An 18,928-nucleotide genomic window follows, 5' to 3' on the forward strand; every position below is an offset into this window, starting at 1 on the left:
TTAAATTGTACCAGGTTGTGGTCGCTATCACCAAAATGCGCCCCCACCAACACATCAACCACCTGTCTGGCTTCATTCCTCAGAATTAGCTCCAGCACTGCACCCTCCCTTGTTGGATCCTCTACATTGAGCTAAAAAGTTCTCCTGTATACATTAAGAACTCCACTCCATCGAAGCTCTTAACACGATGACTATCCCAATTAATGTTGGGAAAGTTGAAATCACCTCATTATTATTTTTACACACCTGCGAATTGCGCACATATTTGCTCTTCAATTTCCTGCTGACTGACTATCTGGGGATCTATAATAAACACCTAGCAATGTGACTGTCCCTTTTTTATTCCTGAAGCTTTATGGGTAGAGTTTATTTGATGCCCCCTCCAAGATATCATCTCTCCTTACTGCAGTAACTGACTCCTTAACTAATATTGCAATGCCCCTTCCTCTTTTACCTCCTCCTCTGTCTCGCCTGAAGATTCTATATCCCGGGATATTAAGCTGCCAATCCTGCCCCTCCCTCAACCATGTCTTCATGATGGCTACTATATCACAATTCCACATGTCATTCCTTGCCCTTAACTCATCCGTTTTACCTGTAATACTCCTGGCATTAGAGGCCATCCATCCTGGTCTTACTCTCTTGAAACTTACTTCTGCTGTATTCTCTCCTGACTTGTTTGCTTTCCTGTGTTTAGCTGTGTCCCTATTCTACTAGAAGTCTGCATCCCCTCCCCCTGCCAAATTAATTTAAACGCCTCCCAACAGCACTAGCAAACCCGCCAGCAAGGATGTTAGTCCCCCTCTGGTTGAGATGTAGTCTGTCCCGCTTGTACAGGTCCCACCTTCCGCAGAAATGGTTCCAGTGGTCCAGGTATCTAAAACCCTCCCTCCTGCACCAACTCTTAAGCCACGCATTCATCTGTGCTATTCTCCTATTTCTATACTCACAAGCATGTGGCACTGGGAGTAATCCGGAGATTGCAACCCAAGAGGTCCTGCTTTTTAGTCTACTGCCTAACTCCCTGAATTCTTAATGCAAGACCTCATCCCTCTTTCTACCTCTGTCATTGGTACCAACATGTACCATGACCTCTGCCTTATCACCCTCCCCCTTCAGGATGCCCTGCAGCCGTTCAGTGACATCCCAGACCCTGGCACTAGGGAGGCAACACACCATCCTGGAGTCATGTTGACGGCCACAGTAGCACCTATCTGTTCCCCTGACTGTAGAATCCCCTATTACTATTGCTCTTTCTCCCTTTTCCCCCTTCCTGTGCAGACAGGCTGCTTGTGGTGCCAGAAGCTTGGCTCTGTCCGCACTCCCTGGAGGAATCCGCCTCCAAAAAGGAATACCGATTTGCAAGTGGGACTCCAGGGGATTCCTGAACTACCTGCCTGTTTCTTTTGGACTGCCTGGTGGTCACCCATTCCCTTCCTTCCTCAAGTAGCTGCAGTGTGACCACCTCTCTATACGTGCTATCCACGATGCTCTCAGACTCATGGATGCTCCACAGTGTTTCCAGCTGCCGTTCCAGCTGTGAAACCCGAGCTTCCAGGAGCTGCAGCTGGACACTTGCTACGCACATGCTGGTCCCGGGGACTGGAAATGTTCCCGGAATCCCACATGCAGCAAGAGGAGCAAACCATGGCTCTCCGCCTTCCTGCCATGACTAAACTCTTTAAGTTTAAAACTTTAGAAGACTATTATAATAAAAATAAATAAATCAACTGAGTCTTGCTAAAACAATGACTTACAATTCCAGATGAATTAATTCCCAAGGCAGCCACTGATGCTTAGTATTTTAGAAAGTGCCCAGACATGAAGGGAATTTTAATTCTCTCCCATCTTGCACTGAAGGTTGTGTTTAATATCGTGCAGTCCAGTACCTAAGTATGTTCAAGTGCTGGCAGGCTAATCCGCTCTGCGCAGTATTAGTTGAGATTGATCATTGAATTTTGTAGTACAGACGGAGGCCATTCTGTCCATCATGCCTGTGCTGGCTCTTTGAAAGCCTTGCTGTCCATAAACACACTACAGTTTATTGCAGGATTTACTGGATAGAAAGAAAACATGTTCATATAAGCACTTTTCATGACCTCTGGATGTCCCAAAGTGTTTTTACATCTAATGAGCTACTTTAGGAGTGTAGGTACTGTTGTTGAGATGGCAGCCAGTTTGTGCACAGCAAGTTCTCCATTAAAAATGAGAAATGACTAAATCTTTTAATTATTGGTTAAGGAATGGATATTACTCAACCAACTGGAGTGAACTACACTGTTCCTCTTAATAGTGTTATGGGATCTTTAACGTCCACCTGAGTGGGCAGACAGGGCCTTGGTTTAATGTTTCGTTGAAAAGACAGCACCTCTGACCGTGCAGCACTCCTTTGGAGTGTCAGCCTAGATTGTGCCCCAGTCTCTGGAGTGGGTCTTGAACCTGTGATCTTCTGAATCACAGGTGGGAGTGCTAACTCACTGAACCACAGTTATCAGGAGTAAAGGCCTGCTAAGGTCGGAAAAAAGAACCTGACTAAACTACAGCGGACCTGAGCCTGACCTGGTCCGAGTCCCTCCGATTTTGCCCCGGCCCGACCATCCCTTTACTTACCTTCTGACTCTGAACCTCCAGGAAGCTGCAGTGCATGTGTGATGATGTCACAGTAACTTGACTCACTCGCTGCGCTGACTCAGTTTTGTCCCGGACTCCCAGCTTGGGTGAGTTTTTTTTAAATTTCGATACTTACCAGCAGAGCACTTACCGTGTGTCCGGCCCGACCTGGACCCGGCCTGGCTTGACCCGAGCCCTAAAACTGGATCCAGAAGGGGGGCTCAAGCTGACCCCAACCCGACACGTTGTCAGGTTTGGGTCGGATAACAGGCCTTTAATCAGGAGCTCCCCCTCCCTAGCCTGAGCATTTTGAGGCCAGTTGGAGAGTTGGTATCCTGGCCTCAGCACTGAATAAGAAAGTCTGTGACCTCCCTGGTCCATATGATTTCAGTGCAAACTGATGAGTTTACTTTCTGGCAGACGTTTTGAAACAACCAGATGGCCAATAGACCAAGAAACACTTACATTTAAAAAGAGAACTTCTGTAACTAAAGCATTAAAACTTTGTTTATAGATATAGGATTTGTATCATTTATCCACCACTTAGAAGATAGTCTTCCATCTAATCAGTATTTTCCTGAATTTCAGTCAGAGGGACAACCAGAACCAAAGAATGAAATCATGGACGATGAAACTGGAGCTGACATTGCTAAGGTAAGGGGAATTAGTTCACTGTTTTACCAAGACAGTAATTTAACCTAGGTGCAGGAGCAGGCCATTCAGTCACCTGAGTCTCAATTACAACATGGCTGATATGTATCTCAGCTCTGTCTACCTGCCTTGGGTCTGTAATCCTTATACTTGCACTAAATAAACCAGCTACATTTCCAGGGAATTGGAATGAATTGATATGAAGTTGCAGGTCAAACTTGTAGCTTGCTCAACCCAGCTGGTGGTCTTCTGCTTGTCTGTCGTTCCTCTGCCATTAAGAGCAGCTGTACTAAATCTTGCCCAGTGATTAGTCCCACACTGCTGCTGTCTTTGGACTTTCTTCTGTCCTGGGAATTGAGCAGTGCAAAAGCTAAAAACAGGAAATGCTGGAAAGATATAGGAACAGGAGTAGGCCATTCAGCCCATCGAGCCTGCTGCGCCATTCAGTACAATCATGGCTGATCATCCAGTTCAGTGCCTTTTTTCCCACGCTATCCCCATATCCCTTTATGTCTTGGTATTTAAAAATCTGTCAATCTGTACTTTAAACAGAATTCCAAAGATTCATAACCCTCTGAGTAAAGAAATTTCTCCTCCATCTCTGTCCTGAGTGGCTTCCCCCTTATTTTGAAATTGTCCCCTGGTTCTAGACCCCTCAACTAGGGGAAACATCATAGCTGCATCGACCCTTTCAGTGTTTTGTAGGTTTCAATGAGATCACCTCTCGTTCTTCGAAACTCTAATGCAGGCCCAGTTTCCCCAATCTCTCTCCATAGGACAGTCCTGCCATCCCGGGAACAGTTTAGTGAACCTTCATTGTACTGCCTCTATGGCAATAATATCCTCTCTAAGGTAAAGGGACCAAAGCTACAGAGTACTCCGGGTCCGGTCTAACCAAGGTTCTATACAATTGATGCAAGACTTCACTACTCCTGTACTCCAATCCTCTTGCGATAAAGGCTAACTTACTATTAGCCTTCTTAATTGCTTGCTGCACCTGCATGTTAGCTTTCAGTGACTTATTGACGAGCACCCAGGTCCCTTTTGTACATCTACACTTTCTAATCTCTTGCCATTTACGAAGTAATCGGCACATCTGTTCCTCCTACCAAAATGGATAAACTCTCATTTTTCCACATTGTATTCCATCTGCCACGTTCTTGAAGCCTGTCCAAATCTGCTTTGCATCTTTCTCATAACACACGCACTCCCACCTAGTTTTGAGTCATCTACGAACTTGGAAATATTACATTTGGTCCCCATATCCAAATTATTGATATATATTGTGAACCGCTGGGGCCCAAGCATTCATCCTTGCGGTACCCCACTAGTCACAGCCTGCCAATGCAAGAATGACCCGTTTATTCATACTCTCTGCTTTCTGCCTGTTAAGCAATCCTTAATCCATGCCAGTATATTACCTCCTATCCCACTTGCTTTAATTTTGCTACCCAACCTCCTGTGGGGGACTTTATCAAAAGCCTTCTGAAAATCCAAGTATACTACATCCACCAATTCCAATTCTCTTAATGACATCCTCAAAAAAAAACTCCCAACAGGTTTGTCAAACATGATTTCCCATTCATAAATCCATGTGACTATGCCCAATCAGATCATTATTATCCAAGTGTCCATTTATCACATCCTTTAGAATAGATTCTAACATTTTCCCTACTTTTGATGTAAGGCTAACAGGTCTGTAGTTCCCTGTGTTCTCTCCCTCCCTTCTTAAATAGTGGGGTGACATTTGCTACCTTGCCATCTGCAGGAACCGCTCCAGAATCTATTTGCTTTTGGAAGATGATCAATGCATCCACTATCTCCATAGCTACCTCTTTCAACACTCTGGAATGTAGAATATCAGGTCCTGGGAACTTGCCAACCTTCAGCCCCATTTAATTTCTCCAATACAACCTTTTTGCTAATAATTTCCTTCAGTTCCTCATTCCAAGAAATAGTGGGTCTGCTGACATCTGACAGAATAAGAGACACTGAACCATACAAGGAGGGTGCAAACAGTGCTGATTGATCTACATTTGCCTCCTGGTCTCCAAAATGCATCAAATTTAAAAAGTGTTTAAATTCCTCAAAGCTCTCGCTGTTTTTCTTCTCTCCGCTACCCACCCCCCCCCCCCCCCCCCCCCACCTCCACTCACACCCAGTCCTACAATGCTCTGAAAGTCATGCATTCCTCTGCCTGGCCTCATTTGCACCAGGTATTCTCTTTGCCCCACCACTGGTGGCCATGTTTTTATTGGTCTAGGCCCTATGTTTTGGAATTCCCTCCTTAAACCCCTCCATCTCACAGCCTTCCTCTCCTTGAAGGGCACATTTAAGGGGGGAAAACCTGGATTTATATTGCACCTTTCACATCCTCAGGATGTCTGAGCTTTGCGCCCCATTTTACTTTTTGAAGTGTCATTTTGTAGGCAAGTGTGGCATTCATTTTGCACACAGCAAGTTCCAAGAACAGAATGAGATGCAGGCCTGGTTAATCTGATTTGGTGCAGGTTGAGTGGTTTGAGGGATCAGTGACTAGCATACCAGGAGAACTCCCCTGCTTTTCTTGGAATAGTGCTATGGAAATTTTTAACACCCACTTGAACAGGTAGACTGGGTGTCGGTTTAACATCTCATCCAAGATGTGGTAGCATTCCTCTCCATGTTGATGCGTCAGCCCAGTTTATGTGCTCAGCTGCTGAAGTGGGGTTTAAGCCCACTACCTCCTGACCTGCGGTGAGGGTAAATAAACCCCTTAAACACTCCTACCCGTATCCTAACTTGTGCCAAGTCCTGTTCGCTCATCACCCTGTGCTTGCTGTCTAAATTGGCTCCTGGCCTGCAGTGTCTCCATTTAAAAGTTCTCATCCTGGTTTTCAGTTTTCTTGCCTTGCACGCTCCTGATCTGTAACCTTCTCCAGCCCCACAGCACTCCAATCTCTGCGCTGCTCCAACTCTGGCCTCTTGCGCATCCCTGATTTTTAATTGCTCCACCTTTTGGAGGCCGTGCCTTCAGCTGCTGAGGCCGGAAGCTCTGGTATGATCTCCCTTAAACCCCCCTCCTTTAAGATGCTCCTTTTTAAAAAGCTACCTCTTTGACCAAGCTTTTGATCATGTGTTCCAGTATCTCCTGATGTAACTCTTGTCAAATTTTATTTGGTAAATCCAATAGAGTGCCTAGGCACAATATGCTACATTAAAGGTGCAATATACATGCAGGTTGGAGTAGCTGAGTATGTATTTTAGTTTTTCAACACTATTTCACTGGTGCTGAAGTTTACAGAACACTAAGCACTGCCTTTTTATCTTTAAGTCTAAGGATACTTTGCCAGCTGTGGTAACGGAGACCCTTCCAGCAACCACCAATGGAGCTGTATATGATACAGTCCCTTCTGAAGAGATTGAAATGCCCCCTGGATTTCAGTTTAAGGTGGGTGTCAAGTTTTGTTTTGATAAAAATGCATTGAAGCGGCTAGTACTTAATTTTATTCCTCTTTATTAGGTTACTGGTCTGTGGCAGGTGGTGAAGGAACCAACAAGAGGAAAAAACCCTACCTGACCTCGTCCTCACCACTCTACCTGTCACAGATGCATCTGTCCATGACAGAATTGGTAGGAGTGACCACACACAGTCCGTGTGGGGATGAAGTCCTGTCTTCGCACTGAGGGTGTGGCACTACTGTTCTAAATGGAACAGCTTTCAAACAGATCTAGCAACTCAAAAATGGGCATCCATGAGTTGCTGCGGACCATCAGCAGCAGCAGAATTGTACTTTACCACAAACCGTAACCTTGTGGCCTGGCATATCCTCCACTCTGCCATTATCAACAAGCCAGGGGACCAACCCTGGTTCAATGAAGAGCACAGGAGGGCATGCCAGGAGCAGCACCAGGCATACCTCAAAATGAGGCGTCAACCTGGTGAAACTACAACACCAAACTACTTAAATGCCAAACAGTGGAAGCAGCATGCAATAGACGAGGCTAAGCAATCGCACAACCAATGGATCCGATCTTAGCTCTGCAGTCCTGCCACGTCAAGTTGTGAATGATGATGGACAATTAAGCAACTGCCTGACAGGTAGAGGGGGCTCCACACATATCCCCATCCTCAATGATGGAGGAGCCCAGCGCACCAGGCAAAAGACCAGGCTGAAACATTTGCATCCATCTTCAGGAAGAAGTACTGAGTGGATGATCCATCTCTCTCTCCCCCTCCTGAGGTCCCCAGCATTACTGCTGCCAGTTTTCAGCCAATGCGATTCACTCAACGTGATATCAAGAAATGGCTGAAGGCACTGGATACTGTAAAGGCTATGGGACCTGACAACATTCTGGAAATTGTACTCTATGCAAATTGGGGAAAATTCTCCACTGGTTGGAGTCGTACCTGGCACAAAGGAAGATGGTTGTGGTTGTTGGAGGTCAATCATCTCAGTCCCAGGACATCACTGCAAGAGTTCCTCGGTAGTGTTCTCGGTCCAACCATCTTCAGCTGCTTCATCAATGACCATTCCATCATAAGATTAGAAGTGGGGATGTTCGCTGATGACTGCACAATGTTCAGCACCATTCGCGGCTCCTCAGATACTGAAGCAGCTGATGCCCACATGCAGAAATACTTGGGCAGCATCCAGGCTGGGCTGATGTGTGGTGCAAATGCTATTACCACTTAAGTGCCAGGCAATGATTTTCACTCTCACGGGTGAGAGTCTAACCGGCCCCCCTGGATGTTCAGTGGCATTGCCATTGCTGCGTTCCCCCACCATCGACCAGAACCTGAACTGGACCAGCCAAATAAATGTTGTGGCTACAAGAGCAGGGCAGGTGCTGGGAATTCTGTGGTGCATAACCCACCACCTGACTCCCCAAAGCCTGCCCATCATCTATAAGGCACAAGTCAGGAGTGTGATGGAATACTCTCCATTTGCCTGGACAAGTGCAACTTCAACAACATTCGAGAAGCTCAACACCACCCAGGACAAAGCAGCCCGCTTGATTGGTACCCCGTTCAACACCTACAACATTCATTCCCTCCACCACCAACGCGCAGTGGCTGCAGTGTGTACCATCTATAAGATGCACTACAGCAACTCACCAAGGCTCCTTCGACAGCACCTTCCAAACCCGCGACCTCTACCACTTAGAAGGACAAGGACAGCAGATGCATGGGAACATTACCACCTGCATGTTCCCTCCAAGCAACACGTCATTCTGACTTGGAACTATATTGTTCCTTCACTGTCACTGGGTCAAAATCCTGGAACACTCTTTCTAACAGCACTGTTGGTGTACCTACACCCCAAGGACTGCAGCAGTTCAAGAAGGCCGCTCACCACCACCTTCTCAAGGGCCATTAGGGATGGGCACTAAATGCTGGTCTAGCCAGTGATGCCCACAATACCCCAAATGAATCAATAAACCAAAATGGGGCCAGAAACTCTTTCGTTGCACACTGGTGAAATTGAAATGAGACAAAGCGACGAGTACAGAAGAGTTGCCTGGTCTTCGTGGGTTCGGTTGGCAAGCAAGAATTGCTGTTTGGGCCCTCCAGCAATCGGTGATCGTGGGTGCTTTTCAGGTGATGAAGCGGCAGTCACATCAAACACTGGCCTCTCTCTGTCTCACATGCTCAGGAAATATAAGCTACCTGATTTTTACTACCTTCTAAGCATGGTAGAACCCTCCGTTTTTACACTGGTCTTGAGCTGTAGTTGGATTTGTTAACTCTGATCTTGGCTGGTGTTGAGAAAGTTGCCTGAGTGGGGCGAAGGATTGGGGAGGTGGAAGGAAGGGTGGATCGAGTGTGTATTTATGGTCTCTTGAAACTAATGTTGCAACTTGGAATGCTATGTACTTGGCTCCTGTTCCCCAGCACCTCAGTTTTAATGTTAATGTCATTGTTTTCAAATTTCCCCCAAATCCTCTTGCTGCCCACCTTTCCTTATTTCTAACCTGCAAATCTGAGATTTCTCTCCACTCCTCTGCTTCTGGTCTCTCGCACATCCTTGGTTTTCTTTGCTCCATCATTGGTAGCTGTGCCTTCAGCTTGGTCCCTAAGCATTGGAATTCCTTTCCTAAACCCTCCACCTGAAGAATTACCTTGGTTTTTGGTTAATCTAGACTCAAGCTGCTGAGCCACAAAGTCAGACAATTCTAGCCTTTGGAATTGAGGTGAATTGGCTGTTGGGTTAAGTGAATGGATCTTCGTAGAAATAAAAAGGTTAGAAACTCTTAGTGAATTGAGTGTGATGCATGGTTCAGCTAACACTTTCCACTGTTGTGGCAGGTTCGGGCTCTCCATGATTACAACGCAACGGACAGTGATGAACTAAACCTTAAAGCAGGCGATGTTGTTTTTGTTGTTGCCCATGAAAACCCAGAGGAACAGGTGAGCAGTTTTGTCTCTTTTTTTTTCATTTTAAGTACCTCTGATGCAACTAAAACTTCAAGATTTCAGTCGGTCCCGGGATCATGTTCAGTGATGGGGAGGAGAGAGAGACTTCCATTTATACAGAACCTTTTTGACCTCTGCATTTTGCAAAGTGGTTTACAGCCAGTGCAATACATTAAGTGTAGACACTGTTGTAATGTAGGAAACACAGCAGCCAATCTGTGTACAGCAAACCCACATAAACAACATTGTCGTAATGACCAGATAATGGTTTTTTTTATGTTGGTTGAGGGATAAATATTTGCAAGGTCACCAGGGAGATCTTTCCTGCTCTTCAAAATTAGTGCCGTGGGGTCTTTTACGTCCACCTGTGAGGACAAATGGAGCCTCGGTTAAACATATCTGAAAGACTGTGCCTCTGGCATTGCATTGGAGTGTCGGCCTGGATTTTGTGCTCCAGTATCGGGGCTTGAAATTAGAACCTTTTTGATTCTAAGGTAAGAATGCTTGTCTCCGTTTGAGAAAAGGCATTTGTGTTAGTGGAGATGTACAGATGCTTATCTTTTTTTTAAAAAAAAAAATGAAATTCAGTAATTAATATTACTAGCTATAGCATCTTCAACAGTCAAATTGAGTCCTATTCTCCTTTTGGCACTTGGGCTGCAATATCCTGAGTTTCGACAAGTTGTCCTCTGTGCAAATTCCCACAATCCTCTCTGCCTTATCTTTGAGCTACCCAAGCTTCAAGTGGACTTTGAAGATCCTTGTCCTTGCTTTCTAATCTTCCTCTGTACTTCAGTAATCCACTGCAGCTACGCATAATCTCTATGCACACCCTGAACTCTTGCCGCCAGTCTAATCCTTGTTACTGCTCCAGCATTAGTGCCTGCTCCTTCAGCTTATTCTTGCTTTCTCTTTCAAAGTACTCTTCAAAATCCTTCGGCAATGCCATGGGCACCCAGCAACTTTTCTATTCCTTCCCTTGCAAATTGTAAACTTCTCCACTTTGCATAGTAACCTTAACCCACCCACAATGTAAACATTTCTGTATCAGCACAGAGCAATTGAAAGGTGAAAAATTTGCATCAATTGAGACGAAAGAAAACTTATTCTCAACGATATAAAAATAGAAAATGCAGCAAATGCTTAGCAGGTCTGGCAGCATTTGTGATCAGAAACAGAATTAATATTTCAGGTCAGTGACCGTTCTGATGAACGGTCATGATGAAAGGTCATTGACCTGAAACATTAACACTGTTTCTGTCTTCACTGATGCTGCCAGACCTGCTGAATGTTTCCCACATTTTACTGCTTTTATTTCAGATTTCCAGTATCTGCACTAGTTTGCTTTTGCACTCTTAATGATGCCTTTGGTGTAAGATTCAGAGGCAGAATTTCTGTAGGAAAGAAATTGTTAAAATTCATTTGAACTGCTGATTCAGGAGCTGAGGAGGGAATGGGAATTGTATTTGTGTGGAGATATGTTTACAAACCCAAATTTTATAATTGGATCCTGTAAGATCAGTGTTCTTATTTTGCAGTCTTCAATTAAGGAGCAGCTGGAATTGGCAAGGAATATGATTTAAGGGTATGAGAAGGTAGTGCCTGGAGCACAAAATCTAGGTTAATGCACTCGGTACTAAGGGAGTGCTGAGATCTCACCTTTCAGATGAGACCTTAAACCAATGCCCTGCCTTCCCTCGGGTGGATGTGAAAGATCCCAAGCTGCTGTTCTGAAGAATAGGGGAGTCTTCCCTGGTCTCCTGGATAACACTTTATCCCTCAATCAACATTATTCTGTTTTAAAATGTATTATCTGCCCATTTATCTAATTTTGATCTTTGTAGGACCTTGCTGTGTGCAAATTAGCCTCCACACTTCCTACATTACAGCAGTGACTACACTTCCCAAAGCACTTCACATCCAATGAATTACTTTTAGAAGTCCTTTTATAACAGTTCTATTTAAATCCATATACTTTTAACTTGGGTTTAGTCAGAAGGTTGATGTCGCCTAGTCTTGATATATTCCCATGTTCCTGAGCAATCTTGGGCTTGCCATCTTTCTCAAGTAGCCTAAACTAGCAGGGTACAGATTACTTGAGTTCCAAAATCCATTTTACTTATCTTTTTTTAAAAACTCCCAAGCTTGATGATAAATGGCTTGAATCTTGTACCTTGAGTGACGAGCCTAATGCTTTTTACCAAATGGAATTTGAGCTCCACATCAGTGGAGGTGGCAAGGCTAGTTTTTGCTAACGCTGGTCCACTTTATTTGCAATTGTTTCTTTCCCCACAGGATGAGGGCTGGCTCATGGGCATCAAGGAGAGTGACTGGATCCAGCGGAAAGATCTGAAGTCCATTAAAAGTGTGTTCCCAGAAAACTTTACAGAGCGTGTTCAATAATGTTTTAAACAGGAGGCCAACAAGGAGGGAGGAGGCTCATGGGGCCTGGAGACGGAAGACCCACACCAGAGCATTTTTCTCAAATACACTCGCTCTTGCCCGAATGCAGAAGTTGCCATTGTAAATGTGAAACATTCAATGTGATTCATGTTTACCAATTCTGGTTATGGTGCTTTGAATGTTTATAAAGTGCAGCTGGTCCCAGGTTCAAGCAGTTCTAAAATTAAAGCGGCAATTTACTCTTGTTTTTACATTGGTGCATGAAATTCTGTTGTGGCAATTTGAGTGTAAAGGCAAGTCAAACATATCTAAGGTATTATGTCATGTCCAAGTTAGAGGTGGGAGAAGCTCAGCTGATTTTAAAGCTACTGGTGTTGCTTTTAGGGGTCTTCGAGCCTACCTTCCAAATGTTTCAACAGGTAATTTTTACTCTGCAGTGTCATTTAGTGCAATGCAGTCATGTATGACCTTTAGAAAATGGCCAGTTTAAAGCTAGAGATCATTTGGTCAAGTTGGCTTAGTTGGAGTGGGATTGGGATGGGGGAGGGGTGCAGTTGGGAACTGAATTACATGAAGCTATTTTACACTCAAACTACATTGGATTTCTTTTCCGGTGTTCCTACCTTATTTACATTTGTGCAATAATTTCTAGAAAGGGATGTCCTCTGATTTTTCAACAGTTCACTATTTTCACAATTATTCTTTCCATCTCTGGAGAGTAAATGAATCTATAAAATAAATATTGAGTGAGTGTCGAAGACAGGTTCCTGTACTAGAGAATAGAAGGCAGTCATGACCTTCCATTGTCCTCCATTCTGTGCTACAGGGCAGATAGTCTGATTGTTGCTATTGTGTCATCTCGTGTTCAGACTTGTTTTTCGTTGTTTCGTTGTAGCTTTTGGGTGGGTGGTGGCCGGACAGGGTGGGGTGGGGGGTGTGGTGGTGGTGGTTCTCTTTGCGAGCTCACAGTGGTAAGAATATTTTGCAGCTACTGTTTGGATAGAGTTTGCCAACTCGGGTTGAATGTATTCCTGCAAGTTTCATCACATGAACTCCCTCCAACTGCCCCAACCCCCACCACTCTTAGTTACTCGATTTGGATTATTCTTGACTGTCGCTTAAACAGCCTTTTCCTTCTCAACCCCAACAATTTTTATAACTAAAACAAGTGTTGAAAGAAAGTTATTTTTCTCCTGGATTGTCAAGAGATTAATCTTCAATTCCTGGAGCCTCCAGAACAGTCCTGGATGATTGGCAACCCTATGCCTGTTGAAACCAAATCGCATTATCCATTTAGTCTATGTCGTGACTAATTTGTCTTCAATTAAGTTTGAAAAATTGGCTGGTTCTCTAACTCTGACTGCAATATGTGTTTCACATGGAGCATTAATGCCCCCATCACTCCATTCTTGAGGCATGGTATTCTTTATGCATTTGTGTCGCTCTCGCTCTTTTTTTTTTTTGTGTCCCCACTTCTTTGTGGAGGTACAGTGTGCGATGGTTCCCACAATCCCTGTGGAATCTGGCCAAGAGGCCCATTGTAAGTGAACCTTGATGGTGAGGGACTGCAGGATTTTCATTTATGTTTGGAACAGTGGAAGGGGGCAGATGAACATGATGGAGCTGATCGAGTCTTTCCTTGATGCCCCTACATATGCACTTTCCAGCAGGGGTCATGGGGTAACAATCTCGATTGGGAACTCTTGCCTGCACTTTTATTCTACCCCTTGTCCCTACCAATCTACCCCTTGCCCCCTACCCCAGGGACAACTGATGCCAAATGCACCCATCAGCCCTATTCAGATTTTTGTCAACATAATGGCAAACCTACCCTGATCATTGCAAGCAGTCTGAATTAAGATGTTGATCATCTTTTAGTTTATTTTAAATGCTGTTGTAACCTCTGCAGGTAAGTCGCCAACTGTGAGGACCTTTTGACTTAGCAGTATTTTAATTATTGTAAACCCTGCGACCATGTATTATTCTTGAGTGAGATTAGTTGACCATGCAATCAGGGGTTTTTAAGCTAGCCATCTGTATACTACTTGGCTCGGGTCTTATGTTTGATATGTGAGTCATTGCTGCCATCAGTATGAGTGTATGTAAATATATAATATAGTTTCCCAGTAGTCTGATCATTTTTGAAGTGGTTTGTTTCAGTATTGCATTATTTAAAAATTATGGTGAAATTCCCAATACTGCAACATCAGTTGGTTAATTGAAAACTTTCTGTTGCTGAATTATTTCATGGTGTCTTCCGCTAGCATCCAATGTTTTAAGCATGTTCTTCAGTCACAAGCAGTCGCTGTTCATTTCTGTCTGGTACTGCAGATCTGTGAAATCGCTCCTCGCCAGTGATGTATGCAATGCAGTTGGAATTGCTTTGTTTATAGCCAGTGCACAAAAATAAAACTGGTCTTCTGGTCGCTTGTTTTTTTTTAAATTTTTTTTTCCTTGGCTCTAAAGATAGTTTGTTTGGAAAATATTTCACAGATCTCTGGCGAAATGGCTTTACCATCCAGGCCATGAGATGGATATCTTGAAGAAAATAGAAGCGGGGCAGGAAAGAAGAACTTGCCTTTATCGTAGTGCCACTTGCAATCTCAGTGCTTGACTACCAAATGATGTACTTTTGAAGTGTTGTCACTGTTGCAATGTAGGAAACATGCCAGCCAATTTGCTCACAGCAAGTTCCCACACGTAGCAATATGGTAAATGACCAGCTAATCTATTTTAGGCATGATAGTTGAGGGTTAAATATTAGCTGGGCCCGTGCGCAGGACATCCTGCTCCTCTTCATTTTAACAAAAAACATACCATGGGATCTTCTCTATCCTTCTTGGTTTAACCTCTCATCTGAAAGACAACCATGGCCCATGTAGTGTTCCTTCGGTACTACATTGCAACTACCAGCTAAGACTGATACGTTGGAGGAGTGAGACTTGAACACACACCTCTTACTCTAAGGAGCGAGAAGGGTATTGTGTGATGATTGAGTTGGCTGATAATCTCACTGAGGGCTCACTGCTGGTATGGGAGAGGGTAGATGGCAGAAATTCTGAATAACTACAGATAAGTTAATTTGTTGCAAACTGCTTCAAAATTACTTGGGCTATTCCACATAGTCTGTCCATTATTGTAGAGGTTCCCAGGCTCTTATTACTGGCATCCCCTTAATGTCTCAAGGCTGCATGAGAACCTGATATTTATTAATAGACAACACAAACTTTATTTTCATATATATAACAAAGACCATTTATAAAATAAAAGCAAAATACTACAGATGCTGGCAATCTGAAATAAAAACAAGAAATGCTGGAAATATTCAGCTGGCCTGTAGCAGCTGTGGAGAGAGAAGCAGAGTTAATGTTTCAGGTCATTGACCCTTCATCCATTTATAAAAGTTCTTAAATCAAATGAATTTGGGCTGTCTCAACCCAATGGCTTGTGGTATACCTATTTTCATTAATTGATTACTTATTAATGCAAGTCCAATCTCATGAACATGGCTCGTAAAAGAAAAACTTGCATTTATATGGTACCTTTCACGACCGCAGGATGTCCCAAAGAATTTTACAGCCAATGAAGTGCTTTAGAAGTGTAGTGTAGCAAATGCAGCAGCCAACTTGCACATGCCAACCCTCAAAGGCAGCAGTGTAATGATGATCAGATCATCTGTTTTTATGATATTGATCAGGGTTAAATAGTGGCCAGCACACTGGGGATAACTGATGAAAGGATACAGACCTGAAACATTAGCTCTGTTTCTCTTTCCATTGATATTACTGGACCTGCTGAATATTTCCAGCAGTTTCTGTTTTTATACTGGGATAATTTCCCTGCTGTTCAAAGTCATGCCATGGGATGAAAGTGGGAAGTATCATGTTGGTACTGTTGGAAGTTTAATTATATTAAACGTATATAGAACTTTGGTTAGACCACACTTGGTACACTGGTTTCCATATTATAAAAAAACTATATAGGACCATAGAAAAATTACAGCACAGAAGGAGACCATTCAGCCCGTTGTGTCCGTGCTGGTCAAAACAAATCTCCCCATCTCATCCCACCTTCCAGCACCTGGTCCATAGCTTTGCTGGTTGCAGCACTTCAGGTGTGTGCCTAGGTACTTTTAAAAAGTACCTAGGGTTTCTGCCTCCACCACCATTCCTGGCAGTGAATTGCAGATGCCCACCACCCTCTGGGTGAAAATGTTTTTCCTCCTGTCCCCTCTAATCCTTCTACCAATCACCTTAAATCTGTGCTGCTTGGTAAGTGACCTCTCAACTAGGAGAAACGGGCCCTTCCTGTCTATTCTATCTGGGCCCCTCATAATTTTGTACACCTCAATTAAGTCATCCCTCAGCCTACTCTCTTCTAAGGAAAACAACCTTGGCCTATCCAATATTTCCCCATAGCTTCAACTTTTGAGCCCTTGCAACTTTCTTGTAAATCTCCTTTGGACTCTCTCCAGAGCAACTATGTCCTTTCTGTGATGTAACCAAAACTGTGCACAATACTCCAACTGTGGCCTAACCAGCGTTTTATGCAGTTCCAGCATTCCATCCCTGCTTTTGTATTCTATACCTCGGCCAATAAAGGAAAGCATTCCATATGCTGCCTCCACCACTCTACCTGTCCTGCCACCTTCAGGGCCCTGTGGACATGCACTCCAAGATCTCTCACTTCTATCGCCTCTTAATATCCTCCTGTTTATTGTGTATTCTCTTGCTTTATTTGCCCTCCCCAAATGCATTACCTCATACTTCTCTGAATTGAATTCCATTTGCCACTTTGGGGCTTCCTGATGTTGGGAAAGGCACTATAGAAATCCAAGTCTTTCTTTCTAAAGCATCCTCTTGAGCAAAGAAGTTTCACCAAATGTGGGTTTTGTAGCTGCACCCAGGGATAAGAGATTTCCACCAAATGGTAGATTTCCAGCATTAGGGTTTTGGAAATCCACTAATGGTTTCTTCCGGCCTCCTAAAGCTTTCAATCTGGCCCTGTCTGTGATTGGTCAATGTCTGTGACTGACAGCAAGCTGCCTGGGCAGGGTGAGCACTGATTGGAATTTCATGGCGCAGGCATGCTGACATTGGCTGCCCCTGCTGTTTTCAGGCAGTTCGGTGAGTGAGCTGGAATGACTGCTGTAGGGGAGAGAGAAAGAGGCTGAAGGGAGAGGAGGAAGCGGGCCAGTACACAGCCAGAGGTGCAGGGCAGAGCAGCATTGAGGGAGTACACGGTCAGACAGCCCTTTAAACCAGCACGGGCTGGGGGAGCAGAGGGAGGGGACACGGAGGGGAGACACTGGAGAATACAGAGAGGGAGGGGAGAGTGAGAGCCACACACAGACATGAGAGAGACAGACAGTGACATAGAGGGGGGAGGGAGAGACAGGCAGACACAGAGTGGTGGGGGGGGGGGGGGAGCGGAGAGCGATCAAGATCACTCCTGACAGGTGGACATCTATCCAGAATACATTGCATTGCTACATCAAGTGTGTGGGCAGACATTGACTACCTGTGCAAGCAAAAACAATGGCAGTTATTTCACGAAATCAGTGTTCAACATAGTGACGAGAAAGTAAGTTAATAAATTAGTCTTCTCATTTAAAGCTTGTTCAAAAAATGCACATTTTTGTTTTGATTAATGGTAATATATTTCTAATACCTTTTTATCTTTCTGAAATTTGCTCATCGGTCTACTATGGGACAGAAATTGTAGTGTAGCTCTTCACTCAAAGATTGGGCAGCCCTGTGATTTCTGACCTTCAGAACCAAAAGACTGACTTTAAAAACAGTCAGAACTGACAGTTTCACTGACAGTTGCTGTGAGTAGGAACTGCTGCGTCCAACCTTTGGGGTAGCTTTGTGGTTTTCCGGTGGGCTTTAAAAAAAAAAATCACAACTGCCAGTTCTGCTGTTTAAATTTACTTCATCCTTCATAATTACATGATGTACTAACTGTATTAAATGGCTGAAATGTTGGAATGCTGAGGTCATTTTGGTGATTTTGTACAAATACGTGGTCCACTGTCTTGATGGTAATCAAAGGTAAACAAAGGGGGAAACTAATGTTTCTACACATTTGAAGTGACCTGGAAGCCTTTGCATTCATTACAGATCATTAACAGTGCTATAATTACATGATTCCTTGTCAAATAAAAAATCAGACTTTTGGTCACTAATTTTCAGACCTTTTGGTCTTTGGCCGCTCACAACCCTGGCTGCACCTCTCGAGTATGTTTCTGCTTTCCTATTCCCAGCTTTTCCACTTTTCCCCTTTCCACTCCCCCAACACTGTAATATGACATGAAGAAAGACATAGTACCTTTTACAATCTCATAATGTCTCAAAGTACTTTTGAAGTGTAGTCACTGTTGTAATGTAGGAAATGTGGCAACCAATTTGCACACAAGCAAGCTCCTACTGTTATGGCCAGGTGTGGGGTGCGGGGGGTATCTCCGGCTCCCCTTTCGCACCTTCTCTGGTTTGAGCACAACTGGGTTTATCCTTTTTTTAAACTGATTGAACTTACCACCTCAGTGAGCGACTGCTCCTGTTCCTCTAATGTCATTGCAAAGGAACCAAATCAGACAGGTTTTCTTGAGTTTAACCAAGATGTAAGTTTATTACTCTTAACACTCTTAACCAGTTAAAATTACTAAAATACACTATGCATTCACATACATTAAAACAGATTTGGTGGTTGAAGTAAAGTCTGAAATAAATTGAATTTAAATACAGTTTTAAAACTCAAGTCCTCAGCTGAAGTTGTCCTCGCTGGGCCACGTGCACAGGGGTGGGCTCACTGTTCTCAGGGGTCCTGAAGACAGAAAAGGGGTTCAATCCTTGTCCCCTAATTGCT

At 43.9% G+C, this 18,928-nt stretch overlaps 1 protein-coding gene across 7 annotated transcripts in view; it reads left to right on the forward strand.

The window, feature by feature from the left end:
- LOC137371879 (myc box-dependent-interacting protein 1) overlaps positions 1–14,486 on the forward strand; it is a 164,888-nt gene extending 150,402 nt beyond the window's left edge. For all 7 annotated transcript variants that reach the window (XM_068034853.1, XM_068034856.1, XM_068034859.1 and 4 more), the window contains 4 exons: positions 3,199–3,264; positions 6,575–6,691; positions 9,551–9,652; positions 11,954–14,486. In XM_068034853.1, the coding sequence (XP_067890954.1) occupies positions 3,199–3,264; positions 6,575–6,691; positions 9,551–9,652; positions 11,954–12,061 (393 nt within the window). In that variant the 3' untranslated portion in view covers positions 12,062–14,486. The remainder of the gene's footprint in view (positions 1–3,198; positions 3,265–6,574; positions 6,692–9,550; positions 9,653–11,953) is intronic.
- The last annotated feature ends 4,442 nt before the right edge of the window (positions 14,487–18,928 follow it).

The sequence above is a fragment of the Heterodontus francisci genome, chromosome 7, assembly GCF_036365525.1.
Source record: "Heterodontus francisci isolate sHetFra1 chromosome 7, sHetFra1.hap1, whole genome shotgun sequence".
NCBI classification, from domain to species: domain Eukaryota; kingdom Metazoa; phylum Chordata; class Chondrichthyes; order Heterodontiformes; family Heterodontidae; genus Heterodontus; species Heterodontus francisci.